This window comes from Pieris brassicae, chromosome 10 (assembly GCF_905147105.1).
Source record: "Pieris brassicae chromosome 10, ilPieBrab1.1, whole genome shotgun sequence".
In the NCBI taxonomy this organism is placed as follows: domain Eukaryota; kingdom Metazoa; phylum Arthropoda; class Insecta; order Lepidoptera; family Pieridae; genus Pieris; species Pieris brassicae.
In genome coordinates, this window is record NC_059674.1 from 13,370,848 (window position 1) to 13,387,306 (window position 16,459).

The following is a 16,459-nucleotide window of genomic DNA, read 5'->3' on the forward strand; positions in this document are numbered from 1 at the left end:
TGCTTGTGACGTCACTACTCTACAATAGTGCATTTGTTTTTCAGAAAACAATTAAGAACTCATATTTAGTATTAAATTAAAGTTCAGAAAACAGTATTTAATTTGATATTAAAACATTTTATTAAAATTTAAATAAGTATAGCCATAGTTTTATTCATTAACACACTGTAAGCCTTAAACCCCACTAAAAGATTTGTTTTCTTCGGTATTTTCTCCTTTTGTCGCTTTGAATGTAAAAGGACGGTGCAAAACTTTCTTTAACTCTTTAAGACCTACAGACCGCAATTACTTAGTCCCTACCACATAGAAGTAGGTACAATATAGGTGTGATAACTGTTTCTAAAGCATTTAAAATAACAGATGAAGCAACGTAAATGAAACAATAATACTATTCTCTTCATGTGTAATGATGCTAATAGAACAATTAACATTCAAGTTACGGGTATAAATCTATGCAGTTATACTATATTGTAAAACTTGTACTAGGTAAATAAAGTTTTTAATCTTGGCTACGTAAAATAACCATAACTAACTAAACTCAATACAAAAGTGTAGGTATGAAACATATATGCGTTATACACCTTTACATAATACCTACTGTGCCACAAAAGGACTGATTTTAGAGGTATAGGTGGTGCTACCACTTTGGACAACTTGGTGTAGTTAAGGTCTCATATTTCTGTATCAGTTTTGTGTTCATTTGTTTTTAGGTGATCAGCCTAGTACTCACGCTGTCAATTTCTTAGTTCTAGGGCAGGCCGCTTTCTTCACGGCGGTTTTCTTCACTATACGAGCGAGTGTTTATTGCGCACATAGACAAAAAGTCTAGTTCTAAGTCTCATTCTTCAATAAATTTATTTTATTTTACGTAATAGTATTGTTTTCTATCATAATATGCTCTGTAGCGTATGTGATGTTCCCTTTGTAGATATTTGCTTGAGTTGATTTTCACTGAGAAATATTAACTGATGTATCATTTAAAATGAGGTTGCTTCGGGTTTAAGAAAACGGAACAATGAATGAGTCAGCATCATCAATAATATGAACTGCAATCTCGTGATTCATAATCGCTACAAATTTGATTTACAGTACCACTACATCAAATTTAGAGGATTATTTATTATTATTACACATACCATGATACAAAATGATTTTAATCTCGTATATTTTATGGCACTATCTATTTTCATGATGATTATTTTAATAATTAAAACTTAACAAATAACTAGCGTTTCATTTAAAATTGTTCTTGGTTCACACCGTATATATATCTATCTATCAAGAAATTATTAAGAAACTAGTAAAATTAATAACAGGACTGTGGGGAGTTTACGTTATTGGCAGAATTTCGTTGCGGAAGTGATATTATGATAATTATAAAACGATTAATCAAATTATTTTAGTAACAAAATCTAAAAAATACTCTAGAACATATCACAGGAGTGGAGTACTTTTATATTTCCGTCTTTTCGGCAAAAAATATTCTAATAATCTATACCTTAATTAAGTGATAATGTTGTAGGTATTATAAATTGTATAGTGGGTTAGGAACCTTTCTGGTTTATGCGCAAGTCTGTCTTTTCTCATCAACTCGTTCATGTTTACACCTTTTGACATTTTAACTATCCACAGTCTGCGAAATATCTTACATTTGTATCAACTACGTCACTATTTTTACAATGTTTTTATAAGTTCATATAAACTATGTCGTTTAAATAATACAATTTTAATGAGAGAACCTTTTCAAAAGCAGGTTGATTTTATTAGTAATTTAATATAATATACCTCAAGATGAAATTCACGAAATCAATGTATCATATAGATATCAAGAAATAGAACATTGTGAACACACAAATATAAGAGAGAAACAAAGATAAGAGTTTTTTTTCTTATGTAACTACTTCAGTCTACTTTACTATAAAAAGTAAATATCCAAAGCGCCCCCAAGTACCATGTTGAGAACGAAATAAATGAAAAATTGAATACTCACAATAAGAGCAATGTTGCATTCAATCCGACAAGTTTCACTTAAAACAACACAGGAATGAGAGAACGATTACTTATAATACAAGTTCGACCACAGCTTTCTTAACCACAAACTTTTCACTTATTAACAAAACATCTGGAAATCCCTCCAGGCCGCCAGTATCTTACAGATCGCAATTTCGACTGGCTAAAATTAACCTTTGTTGATTGGATTGCAGTAGGGATGGCAAAATTGGCACCGACAATTTTTTGTTCATAAATTTTTTCGATTAGTCAATAGTAAACATATTTCATGACTTAATTAAAAAGTGAATCATATATTTGGAGATATTATTAATTTAAGGGCGTCGGGTAGTAAAGAAAGGTTTATTTTACATATACGATATGACTACTTAATTAATTGTCTATGATTGAGTTGAATTGTGATGTATATTGTGAATTAATCCCGAATGATCCCGTATCTTAGACATTGGTCTTAAGATTAATACATCTTATGATCATAAAAAATAATCAAAAATTAATAAAAAGAAAAACAAAACAAATTTAAAAAGTTTAGTCCCTTTGGCAGTGTACCCATAACACTGGCATCATTTCCTCCCTACATTGCGATACTTATTCGTTAAATAAGTATGATAAGTATTTGTAGTTAATTAAATGTGTTATATTTAATAAATGAATCGTTTGGAACAAGCACTGCGATCGCAGTATATTTTAAGATTTTAAAACTCCATTTTTATTGGTTTAAAATACGTTATTAATATTTTTCCTCAATAGCTCAAATTTTATACGTTTAACATGCAACTCAAACTGAAGTAAGTTAGACTAAAATTACTGTAGAACTTTATTTTTACATATAAATTCTAGTTAGATGTCTTTGAAGTAATGTATATTAACTATGTCTGCTAAATTCCCTCAATCTTTGTGTTACATCGCTCAAGACAGAGCAGCTGTTTTTTTAATCAAGTGGCATGCGGAAATGTGCTTGAAATATTTTGATGCAGATAATAATGCAATCCTTAATACTATTATGTAAGATAATTTTTGTGCTAATAACCTAAATATTTTGTTTCTTAATTACAAGCTGGTGCGCGGCAATTGCGATTTTTGACGCAAACTTGTATAAAGAATAATAATTTTTGAATGCGGCTAATTATAATTTTTCTATAAATGCAAATAATGAATATTTGACTAAAAAAATGACAATTAAAATCATCTAGATCGATCTACGGAAGGAGGAGTTATCTATGCTTGAACAAGCACGTCGAAGTGTAAACCTTTGGTGTTTCTTGAACTCAGTTAAAATTCTATTGTAGATTTCAACAAAACCATCGCTTTTGTATCTTGAATTATGTCTGGCAAGTAAACGGGATGGAAAGTTTAACATACGAAGGTGGTTTCGCCTTACAGGTGCTCACATTCGCCAATTCTTAAAACTTTATTGGCAGTAAAATATTTGAGTAATAAGTGAACTAAAGTCTATAGTACATATGTTATCGCAAATTGTTTGGAACACAGCGAATGAAATAAATCATCCGAAACACATTGATCGAACACGGAAATGCAATTTAAAAGGATGCAAACACACTTCCTTTCATTACATATCTCGATTGATTTGATATGTTTATCAATAAGAGCTTTCTGACTTAACGAGGCCAAGTACTAATACTTTTAAACACTATTTTAAGACGCAGTCAAGGATTGGAGGAGCCAGGACAAAGCAAAAATCATGTCGGAATTTTGTAGGGAAGCTGTAAGTCTATGAAAGTACCACGAACTGTTATAGTTTTGTGTGTATCTTAAGGAATAATGAATAAATACTAGCGGCAATAAAAAAAAGTTTGACAAACCTAACGTTTGGCTATGAAATTTGGATGAAAAATCTAAGATTTCACCTTTCCGCCAGAGGCGACGCGATGTAAGATTAAAACCAGTGGCGCTACAACCTACGGCCTAAGATTTCAGTATCTGTTTCCTGAGCGTTTTACTTAATATGAATGTAGGTGATCAGCCTTCTGTACTTGACCTACGACATCGATTTTCGTGTCTCAGGAATGCCGGAGCGAGTTCTAATTGCGCACATCGAAATAAAAGGCAATGTGTCCGCTCACAAAATAGCCCTAGCTGGTCCCGACTATGGTAGAGCCACAGACTAGTAAGGGTAAATATTTAATTTGTCTAAAACATTTTAAGATGACGTTTAGGTTTCTGAAGATGAAAGTCTATCGAGTAGTTGTGTGTAGCGCGATATACAAGACTCAAAATAATGCACAAAATTAACGATCATAGACATACAATTTTATAAATGTGAGTTTAGTATGGACCTTGGGGTTCTATCGTCCGGTGCACATGTCTCAACCACTTCAGCCTATTGCATTTTATGAATTTGACGATGTTGGTGTCGTCATCCAGTTGTAAAGTAGTATCAGGTACATAAATTAAAGGACTAAGGGATCTTCGTTATAGTTAATATCAAACTACTAGTTACCCATCTATAATAATTAATTTTATACCTATTATTTCGGAGGTATTTATATAAGGATAAAGGGTAGTATTGTAGATTTATAAGTATAAATAAAATATAAATTCAATGTAATCATAATCATTTATTACTAAAAGCATTAAATAGGGTGACAATAAACTCTATAAATAATAACAAAAGATATTTTCTAAAAATTTTGGCATCACAGTACATTCAGAATAATTATTAATCAATTCTTTGTTAGGTACTTTAATTTACATAAAATTCTAGACACACAAATCACACTATAAGACACAATAATTTCACCTCAATAAGTCGGTTCCTATTTTATTCTAACGAGTGTCCAATTGTATATTCTCGTTTATGCCTCAATTTACGGACCGTTAAACGTTAGATGTAAATAGGAAACGTGCACCATAAAAAATTATAGGTTTTAAACCTGTGATGATTTGTAGATATATGATGATAATAAGTCAAATATTTATTTTTAACCATCGAACATAGAAAATCTTTTTAGTAAACTTGTTTTTTTTTAAATTCTCTTTGATCTACTCATTTATTGTTGTAAATGTTCTATACAGTGTAAACTCCATGTAACGTCCGTCTACTTGACGAAGTCCCTAAAGCGTCGAAGTCAATTGGCTTTCTTTGGTTTAGCTTGTGTTCCATACAATGATACACTCTACATGGCATTACACCCAATATCAATAACGGCAACAATTGAGTAATAAAGTACTTTTTAAGTTGCTAAAATAAGTAAAAACTGCATAGCTGTGTACGTTCTTTCGTCGCTTTATTATTTTAGCCCGCAATAAACTCGCCTGTCAGCATACAAACTTTCTAAAAAATTCGTTCGTTTGTTTACAAATCGAGATGCACGTGTAGGGTGTTGTTGACCATGACTAATAAGTAGGAGTCATGGATTATCTATACTATTTGCTTCTCTTCAATTAACGCCCTAAAATGCATAGTTTCTTCAGTGTCGTTATATAGAGTTTACACTGTATTTGTTAAGTTTGTTTACAATATCTGTTACCCTACTAGCATCGAATATTAAAATTTTGTCCATACAATTTGTACACAAATTCTGTTGACTATTCCTTGCTTTCTTTAGTTCTTCTAATATACATCAATCATTCAGTTCATTTCAAGTTGTCTATGAAATAATTATATATTGCCAATTATACAAATTACGTAACGTTGGTACTACGGGTACGCTGTAGAAATATTTAATATTATCTTAGATGATCAACACTTTGTACCACATCAATACGTATTACTTTACTTATAAACAAAGCATATTAACGCATATTACGCTTGTGCTAGAATATAATATCTTATGTTTTTTGTATGTGATAAGGTATTGTAAAGTATAATACACATTACATTTTAGAATTTCTTTCAAACAATATAGCTTTATATTGACAGTCACACTCTAGAAACGTTTAGTTACTTCTATAGAATACATCACAAGTGAAAATTCTTAATAAATTAAAATAATAATTTAAAACAGCTGTAATTTATTTTCGTTCTCGAAGTATAACTAAATCTAGATTATATGCGTTGTAACGAAATCAAAATATAAAATAAAATGTATTTACAAAAACTAAAGATTTTTATTTACTATAATAATTTTATGGGGATAGCACTAAATTACATTAAATATTTCGATTATAAAGCCCCTTACTTGTATTAGTATTGGAAGATTTAATTAAATATAGCTAGGTGGATTTTATCAACTGATTAAGATCACCGTTGCTCAGTGGTTGCGACGCAGTTTTGAGAAAAACCTGAAAAATTAATAATCAAATTAAGAAATAATCTTGATAGAATTTTCATTATTTCTTTTACAAATTAGAACTTTATAATAAAAATTAAATAACTTTCTGCATTTATGCAAAATAGTACATTTATCCTTGCAACCTGTTTTATAATACTTACAAAAACATGTTAAAGAAAGGATTGTATTAAATAATTAGCAATACTTAGGGAAAATGCGCAAACCAACTTACCCAAGCGAGTGCAATGCAGTGAAAAGGTGACATCCTTGACATCGCGAAAGTGAGATTGACATTTGTGACACATGACAGATTTACATACAAACGTCACCCTATTGGCCAGTAGCATTGACAGTCTATAGTTTATACTTGATTTATGATTAAGAAAAAAAGTAAAGGGATTAGCCATGTATGTGACGTTAGTATATAATATGATGACGTGACACAATGTGTTTGTGAGTGTATCTGTGTTTTTTAAATTGGAGAATTTTTACCTGAAATCATACCTTGGGCATAGTAATTGCAGTGGGTCTATGCTATTAAAATAAAAACATCAATATACACTTATTCAAAGCATTATTGCATCGCAAATTAAAAATCTAGGCTAGAAAAACCACACAAAAAGTTTTCTTAATATTTATTCTGAAATATTTTAGCACATTTTGTGACATTTAATATACATACATCTATCAAGAGAAGGTCAAAATACGGTATAAAAAATAAATAACCTAGCAGATCTAGACAAAAGCTATAGCTACATCCATACACATCACTTTTACTAAGTTAAAGTGTCAAAGTGAAAATACACAATTCCTGATTAAATACTGTACAAGCAACGTAGACTTTTTTTAAAAAAAGAACACAGATAAAGTAAAATAAATTACGCAACGTAAAATCTCTATTAAAAATGTTACAAAGTAAATAAAATTTGTCAATATATTTTTAAATTGAATAAAATTCGTCAATTGATTAAACAATGCAGGCAAGACATGATTTTAAAGATTTGTATAAATTAATAAAATTTTAAAGTATTAAACGTGAAAATACGATTTCTTTGAAATCTTCGATCTTGACATTGGTTGTACTTGTTTGTACATTCGAGATGGCTTAATAAGAATCTCCTTAATAATAGAAAACGATAAAATATTTTAAATAAATACAACTCTAAGAGTCGTCAGTGCACTATGTCTATTTTGTGACTCAAGTATATTTAAAGAAATATTTAAAACTCGATTTTTATTAATTTAAAGAGACAATTCCATGAAATCTAATAGAATTTTAAAATGTCACACATTGTCAAGTGCCACAAAATTGACATAAAATCACGATACATCTGTTTTAACAACTTATTACACTCGAAGTTAAAACAAGCGTATCGTATAAAATAACAACAATAAATATTACATCTAAGTTATAATCATACTTTCGTTCGGTGGCCCTCGGTCGATAGTCGCTTATTTCTTCTTTTTCTTGAGCTTCGGTATTCTGCAAGGCGGTGCATGTGTTAGCAGGCAATGTGTATCACAGATTACAATACAATTCTCGAAATACATCTGTTACAGTTCAGTGAACTTGTATTATCGTCAAAAGTGGTCAAAAAAACGTTTGGAAACAAAATGCGTATAAAATGTCTGTAATGACGTGTCACGCATTTAAAGGAATTTTCATATAGATTAATGTACTTTGGGGTAAGATTCACGCGCTTGACATAGTTACATTTATAGAAATCATTAATAAGCTATCGTCATTTAACTGTGATGACTATTAATGTACAAATGTTATTACATACTTTCATTAAGTCATAAAGTTTTAGTCGTGTGTATTATTTTACAAGAATTAACTATCTAATGTTACAAGTACGTATGCATACCGTCTTTTAATTAAACGTTAAAAAAAGTAATTGATATATTATTTATAGGAAATAATAGATCTCAAAATATTTCTGGAATTGTATTTTAATAAAATAATGCAATAATAGATTTCCACGTATAAATGCAATCATGTGAATTAGTTGTGCCTTTATTAATTTATGCTATATTATACATTTAATGGTTTTCAAAAAATTTATTGTACACAATAATAAACTTACCCTGAGGTCTTTTTGTGTGGCGATGACTGTGATTTTTCCGAAGCAAGTAATTTTTTACTCGAATCTTTCATGAAACCTGTACCAAATATTTATATTTTATTAAACAGTTGTAAGAACATATAAAACTTTACATATTTTACACATGCATACCTTTACCAGACATTCCAAAGACAGAGTTGCCCAAGTCATTAAGATTACTCGCGAATTTATCCGCTTCTGACGTCACACTCTCTGCTACATTAGCCCCAGTAGCTTTGACCTCTTCCACAACTATATTCTCAGCCTTGTCTAGCCTTTGCCCAGCCTCATCTATCCTATCATTCGCCGCGCCTTTAGCATCCTCTAATTTATTACCCGCCGTGACAGTAAAACCTTCAAAAGAATCTTTAGCAGACCCGAATAGCTCCTTAGAAGTCTCTTCAGCTTTACGAGCGGATATTTGTACGTCGCCAATGACTTCCCGAGTGGAATCATCCAAACTGTCAAACGTGTTTCCAGCTGAGCTTTGCAAACTGTGTAGCGTGTCTTGAGCGGAACTTTCTAATCCATGGAAATCGTCCTTTATATCTGCGTACGTATCCCGCGTGCTGCTCTGAAGATCATCCCATGTGTCGGTGGCGTCGGTTACTTTGTCCATTGCTGCGGCTTCGATCATATCGAAAGCGCCCAAGGACGAGTCTTTAACGTAATCGAACGCTTGTTCCGCTGATTCTTTCACTTCATCTGCTTTAGAATATGAAGTTTTCTTAACTTCATCTACGTGGCTTTTCCCTGATTCTTTCATTTCTGTAACTTTATTAATAAAATTAGCTTCAATTTCCGATTTTTTGTTTGTGGCCGCATTTAACGTTTCTTCGGCTGTTCGTTTAATATCCTCTGTAGTATTTTCCGCCTCTTTACGTATCCTGTTCATATGGTCGGTAGCGGCATTTTGTACAAAGGCCTCGGTGTCCCGTAAATTGTCCTTCTTTTTTTGAACTACCTGTTCTACCACTGCCCTAGTATTAGTAAGAGCTTCGGTGGCTGCGTGTGTTTTATCTTGGATAGCCGTTGTAAATTCATCTTCTTTAATTTTTACGCTCTTAACTATCTCATCACTTTTTGATTGTGCACTTTTTATAGCCTTTTCTCTTTCATCATATATATTTTGAACAATTTGACTAGTTTTCTTTTGCAAATCTTTCATTGCATGATCTGTTGCTTCTTCTGTATTCTGTAATAAATTATTTTTTGTACTTTGAATATTTTCTATTAGATTATTTTCGCTTAGCGTGAGATCCCCTCTTTTCAGTTCTATTACATCCAACATATCACTTGTTTTATCTTCTACAAAATGGACTACTTTTTCTTGTGTGTCCTTAATTTTTACAGCTTTTTCTTCTGCTTGGCTTTGAACATTTTTTATTAATTCCTCAGCTTGGTTATGAGCATTTATGGTAACTTGTTCTTTTTTGCTTTCAATTTCGTTAATAGCGTTGTTTGCAGTTTCTTGTACATTGTGTATTGCGTTATTCTTAACATTTTCTAGTTCTTGGCTGACTTTGTTCTTCTTTTCTTCAACATTATCTAACAATAGTGTCGTTTGATTTTTCGCATCAAGATCAATTTTATCTTTAAAATTGGTAGCATCGTGTTCAACCTCCTGTACAGTAACAGCTACCGCACTTTTTGTATTTTGAACTATATCCTTGAGTTCTTCAGTTTTATTTTGTATCTTTTCAATAAGGTCATTGCCGTCGTTAACTATCTCTTCTTGACGACTACTAATGATTTGAGTTTCATTGTTAAGAAAATCTGTACACTGTTCTTGTTTCTTGGCCACTGTCTCCTCAGCGTCTTCTTTCATCTGAGAAGCTTGTTTCGATAACTTAATAGCTGATTTTTTACCTTCGAAAACCTTTGCTTTCACATCTTCTTCAACTTTTTCTTTTTCACCAAAGATGTTGTGGACAAGACCAGTAAAGAAATTCTTTCCCTCTTTCGATTTTTTCTTACCTTCCACTTTGACATTTTCCTTGGCTTCCTTAGCCTTATTTTTCATGTTTTCAGCGCCTTTTTCAGCATTTTCTTTTGCCAAATCAATCGCATCTCCTATGTCACTTAATTTCTCGTTGGTAGCATCTTTAATATCTTCAATCTTGTTTTTAGTACCTTTTTTAAAGCTATTTGTCTTCTTACCAATGTTTTCTTTTAAGTCGGTTATGTTTTCTTTAGTAGCATCTTTACCACTTTCTACTTTATCCTTAATATTATTTTTCAAGCCCTCAGTTTTTTGACTTATGTCATTCTTAACATCATGTGCCGTTTCTTTTATTTTAGTTACGCTTTCTTGTGCTTTATCTTTAAGAGACATTTCAGTATCTTGCTTTTTCTGATTAATTTCTTCTAGGTGTCTAGATGCTTCCAATTGTTCGGCAGCTAAGAAATCCATTACAAAGCTTTTGTGGTCAGATATTGGAGGGCTTGCTTGATTTAGAATGTTATTAACAATATCTTGTGCTGCTGTCTGAATATTTTCTACCTCAGCTTCTGCTTTAGTTCTTACTTCAGTGTTTAAGTTATCGAAATCAGATTTTGTTTTTAGAGATTCTTCTGAAATATAATCAGTTTTTCCTGAAAGGGAATTACCTAATTGGTTAACTCCATTCTGAACATTGTTCTTTAAAGTTTCTTCAACAATTACAAGGTCATTGTTATAGTTTTGAATATTTTTCTTTGCATTTTCACTAATTTGTGATGCATCATTCCTTAAGCTATCTTTTTCTGTGTCAAGTTTATCTAAAACATCCTTAGATTCATTATCAGCCCGATCTGCAATTTCTTGAATAGTTTCGTGAACGGTAAAGTTAACATGTTCTATCCTGTCTGCTAAATTTGAGGTTTCATCATGGCGATGTTTTTCGCCATGCTTGTACTTACCCTCACAGCAACCAGTGTAGAATTGGAATGGATCAGTTTTTTGACAGTGCAATGGCGTTTCCACAGGTTGCATATGCTCATACTGATGGTACACATCTTCAGTTTTTTCCTTTAGGCTTGGTTGATCTTCATCAACAATTAATTTTGTCAAGTACACTCGATTGTTTGCATCATCATCTATCTTTACATGTGGTTTTACTTTAAGATCTTTGAACATATCATCAACTTTTTCTAATAAGTCTTCGTTTATAATTCTTGGTGCGGGTTTAGGCGGCGATTTGTCTTTAGACTCGCGAGGCTTAGGCTGCGGCTTAGGCGAAGATTCTTTACTGTCTTCTTTTTCTTCACTGCCTCCAAACACGTTCTTCACTTTGCCAGCCAGGCCACCGAAGAAACCACCATCTTGTTTCTTTTTGCCTTTCTCCAATGTATTCATCGGTGTTTTGTCTTCGTCAGAATCAAATGTTGCTTTTACCTTGTTGGAGTCAACATTTATTGAATCACCGTTGACTGAAACATTAAAATGGTGATAAATAAATGTTTGATTGAAGAATCGAAAACATTTCTTAAAAGATATAAATTTACCGTGTGGTTTAGGCTTCACATCATCAGTATCCTTGGAAGGCAATTTCACATTACCATTTGCAATGGTTTTGTCCTAGAAAATGAAGGTTTTTAATGCATTTGATGAGGAATGATTGCAAGCTCGTGAACATTACCCATGTTGTATGGTCAATGACTTAGGGGCGGGCATTCTAGTCGATATTTTCTAAAATTACTACAGAGCAAGCATGGTTTGACAATCTAGAAAAATAATGGGGTACTAGAGTGTTGAATACTGGCATTACCCTTGCATATATAATAATGTATGTATGTTTATATGGAGACTCACGTGTCCGTTGAGTTTTGGAGAAGTTTCATGATGAGTAGGAAGAGATGGCGGTCCAATGCTGTGGTTGTGGTCATTCCAGTGGAAGCTCAGTTCATCTTTTAATGCATCAAAACCTGTAAAAATGTTACAAGTTATTGTCTGTCTATCAAACGATTTTTGCAGATTATATGAAAATAACCCAGAATTCATGTAAAACGCAAAATTAAGGTTAATTAAAAAAAAGTAAATTACCTGATTGATCAAGGTTCAAATAGTCCATCTGACTCTTAGCGGCGCGCGGCACAATACGTTCGGGTAGTTCCACGTCAAGTACGCACGCTGGAGTCTGTGACTGTTCTCCTTTTGCCACCTGATTAAGTATGAAATATGGTGAGTTTGAAGCAATATTAATAATGTTTCTGATACTAAGTCGTGATATTCTTGTACCAGTTGTTTGAATACCCGTAATTGCTCCATGAAAAATACACTCATCATTGGGTCTGATCGAGCTTTATGCTTTATGCTTTTTCTTGTAAATGAATAAACATATCGCAACTTTAACGTAACGTAAGTTTTAACCTGTAGAAGTATGATAAATAGACAATTATAATACTCACTTTAGGCTCGTTCATGAAGTAAATTCTGCCAGAGGGACTTTCTTCGTGATGCTTCACGCGTACGGTGAATTCTACACGATTGTCCTTGAATGCCTGTAATGTACAGATAAGGAAATAGTATTTTGGAAATGTGTTACTAACATATAATATCAAATACTCCTAAATACTCCTAGTATGAGGTTCATTAGCGATTATTACACTTGGTTATAACTAAATTGTGATTCATTACTCTATGGCACTCTCTAGTCTAACCTAGTAGTAAAAAAAAAGAAAAAATTAAGTCTAACGTAAAATTTCAACTTCGTTAACATGGAATACGTGGTACGAAAACTGAAATTTCAATCGGAATTATAGTTAAATTCGCTCTTAAGTTACAGGGTAATCATACTGTAAAGTAAACATATTTTAATGTTATAGTAGACTAGCTAAAGCATACCTAGAACTATTATAATGATCGTTACCTCAAAGGTAAATAATGGTTGGCTGCCGGATTTTGTAACTGGAATGAGATTGCCAGAAAATTCCAGAAATACTTCTTTACCATCCAGGAACCGGACGGACGTCGAGTGGGCTATCTCTGTGTAATGCTCCTGAAATTTTAAATATAATTTCACTTTTATGTTAGTTACCATTGTGGCAATACTCATACATACGAACTGAGGTGTATTATAAATTAGATATTCATTTGAGTCGAATGTCAGCTGTCAACTGTCAAAATGTATAAATAATATGGGTTTTGTTTTTAAAGAACAAAATTACAAAATGGGCGGCTATTGCGTTGTGGGGCTTTTAAAAATTGGTACGCTCTTATTTTGGTTATAGACTACATTGAATTTTACCTTTGCCAATATAATCTCACAATCTATATTTTATCTTAATTAAATACCATTAAAATAAAATAGGTTAAAATTACTTAGAGGTAGAGAAAACAAATATTAATCTACATTGGGTTTTAATTGGGCAAATTGATTCAACATTTAATACCAGTGAAATGGAAATACATTTTAAAACTAGCACAGGACCTACGTACATTTTAATAAACGTTCAGAAGACCTATGTTTAGAATAATATTGCAGTAGTAGTCCATATATAAGACTTATAGCTAGAAATTTCTTAAGTACCTGTTGCAAAAGAGTTTCATAGGCGTATCTATCGGTAATGTATAGAACCAGCAAGCGGCCCTCGAGCGCATCCAAACGTTTGCCTAAGACCACGATGCGTACTTCAAATGGCACCACCAACATTTGTCTGTAAAATATTCCCTTTAAGCCTAACATACAAAAAAACTAAGTACTTTATTACGAGAACTCGATTTTAACTCACATTGACCAGTTTTTTAATGGGAGGCAAACGGGCAAGAGGCTCACCATCACATTTCTACACAACGCCAAGGGAACGAAAGCAAAGCGAATACGGTCGTTTAATACGGTCAAATGGTAGGAGCTGGTACCTTCCTGGAGCTTCCGCCCAGAGGTGAGAGGCGTTTTATACAGTTGCAAGCGGTGGCTCAGAGTAAAGAACCGTCTCACCTTGCACCTAAATTAGCCTTCAAATGACCGCAAAATTGAACGTCATTCATTAGTCTAATCGTAATACACTAAAGTGAATCGCTACTGGAATGTTACCTACCAAAGGAGTTAAGAATACAAAGCGAAATATAAAATTTAATACCTGTAAAGTTCTGTAGCCATCTTTGTAGCGTCGCTGACATTTTGACAATTCATGAGCCAGAATCTGTGAAGTAGTATTAAATAGTATTTTCACTGAACAGCCCTAGGCTTTGTATAGCGCTTCGTATTTTCTACAGGATATTTATATATCATTAGACAGTTTTCTGTAAACTAATAGTAAATTTACCTGGCAGATACAGTAGTAGTAAAGGAAGCGCAGTCATCTGTGATGGTAAGCGGAGTAGATCCAGTAACGTCTTCCCACACGGCCCTTGCCTGCCCACCCATTATGGAGCATAGGAGTCGAAGATTTGCTGTAGATGGTTTTTCACCTGGCTGGAAAATGGTCATGTTTAGTTAAAATCATTACTCGAAATTGAGTAATAAGCTCTTTACATATATAGTATAGTATATTTGCGTGCTTGCGAACCATTATTTTATTATGTGTAAATTAGTATTTACGGTATACGAAAATATCATAAGTCAGTACATTAGGTTTACACTAGATAAAAGTGAAAAGCACACCAAAGGTAGGTCATCTATTAAAAAATATAAAATTAACGGTTCGACATAGTATAGAGCGACGAGTCTATACAAAATTTTATCGCTAATTATTTCACGGTTACTGTTCGACGGTCTTTCTAAATAAAACAACTCAATAAATCACTCAAATAACATAGTTCCGTGTTTTTCTTTTCGCCGTAAATTTCATTCGACGGAGGAAGTAAAAAGAGTTATATAGTTTCGCCTACTTTTGATTCCTTTCAATTGAGCACGTTTCCTTCCTTCTTGTAAGATATCGCTAAAAGGGATAGGGCCGCCCGTTGTTCTAATTATTTAAGTGTTGAATAAATGATGTAAGACTCACCTTCTGATCAGCCGGGTGTGGCAGGGGCACAGTAAGTGTAATACTCCTATGGAATTTCCTTCTTCGGGGCTCCACTGTCAGTACTGGAGACACAGCTGCATGACGGGGTAGGACTCTGCGGGTCACACCACTGTTCGCTCCGTGCGCTTGGAGACCGACGCGTATACGCTTTGTGAGCGCTTGTGGGGGGAAAAGCGCTTGGACCTAGGTTACCATAACAGACAAAATTTTAAATATTTCATACTGAAAGAAAACACTTTTTAACCGGATTGAAGCTATATATTATTATAAACTTTTAATTATTTTATATATATTTAAAGTCGATACCGTCTCCGGGGTACTACGCACAACGGACCAACTACGCGTCTAAGTGCGGAAATTGAGTCCACCCTACCGTACAAACTCCGGGGAAATAAATACAGATAACACAACTTTCTCTACAGCTGTGATACTTTTGACATTTAACACCTTTTGTCTTCAGTCACCGTGACCACGCACGCTGTAAAGCACGCGAAACGTCGGAAAAATTTAAATTTAAAATTATGTAAAAAATTATAAGTTTTTAATAATAAGACATAGCTTCAATCCGTTTAAAAAGAGTTTTCTTTCAATCTGTAAAAGCTATGTTAACAAAAGACAATACTATCTTTCATACTTATAATAAAATAAACATTTATACACAGTAACTCGCTATTTACAATTTGCGATATTTTAAGTTGATTATAGAACAATTTTTATTATTATGTAAAATTGTAGAATAGTGCAGATATGGTTGAAATACCTACACTTACTAAGTTACTAAGTTTTTTTACATTCTGAAGTAACAAGATTTAACAAGTTTACTTCGATTATCTTTACATAAATATATTATACGAATACATAATGTTATGAATAAAAAATCTACTGAAACAATTAGTCACCTGGGGTATATGCGCAGAGGAAACAGTGCCTCCCTCAGGTCCAATGATATGGACCTCTTGCCTGACCCTGGAGACCACAGCCAAGTAGTGAGGGAAGTCACATGTGATAATACGTGTCACTCTCTCTCCGTTCTCTCCTAATGTCTCTCCACTGTTGCCGTGCTCTTGTTTCTCCCTTGTCAATGCCTCCTGCAACAAAAAAAAATATGTTTCATTGTCGGTAAATGCATTGCATGTTTGTTAAGTGACACATTTATTAATT

At 32.9% G+C, this 16,459-nt stretch overlaps 2 protein-coding genes across 5 annotated transcripts in view; both read right to left on the reverse strand.

Moving 5' to 3' along the window:
• Window positions 1–2,153, reverse strand: part of LOC123715508 — a 32,601-nt gene extending 30,448 nt beyond the window's left edge. The window contains exon 1 of the mRNA XM_045670540.1: window positions 1,991–2,153. The gene's annotated coding sequence lies outside the window, so the exon portion shown is untranslated. The remainder of the gene's footprint in view (window positions 1–1,990) is intronic.
• Window positions 2,154–4,569: 2,416 nt separating this feature from the next.
• LOC123714971 (ankyrin-3-like) overlaps window positions 4,570–16,459 on the reverse strand; it is a 105,255-nt gene continuing 93,365 nt past the window's right edge. For 2 of the 4 annotated variants that reach the window (XM_045669686.1, XM_045669687.1), the window contains exons 24-36: window positions 16,198–16,386; window positions 15,278–15,481; window positions 14,597–14,745; window positions 14,411–14,473; window positions 13,861–13,987; window positions 13,201–13,329; window positions 12,740–12,832; window positions 12,375–12,492; window positions 12,144–12,256; window positions 11,837–11,909; window positions 8,483–11,761; window positions 8,333–8,408; window positions 6,865–7,728 (exon numbers count right to left, since the gene is read on the reverse strand). In XM_045669686.1, the coding sequence (XP_045525642.1) occupies window positions 7,698–7,728; window positions 8,333–8,408; window positions 8,483–11,761; window positions 11,837–11,909; window positions 12,144–12,256; window positions 12,375–12,492; window positions 12,740–12,832; window positions 13,201–13,329; window positions 13,861–13,987; window positions 14,411–14,473; window positions 14,597–14,745; window positions 15,278–15,481; window positions 16,198–16,386 (4,644 nt within the window). In that variant the 3' untranslated portion in view covers window positions 6,865–7,697. Of the gene's footprint in view, window positions 6,256–6,864; window positions 7,729–8,332; window positions 8,409–8,482; window positions 11,762–11,836; window positions 11,910–12,143; window positions 12,257–12,374; window positions 12,493–12,739; window positions 12,833–13,200; window positions 13,330–13,860; window positions 13,988–14,410; window positions 14,474–14,596; window positions 14,746–15,277; window positions 15,482–16,197; window positions 16,387–16,459 lie in introns of those variants that run through there. The other 2 variants (XM_045669685.1, XM_045669688.1) reach the window with 2 other exon arrangements.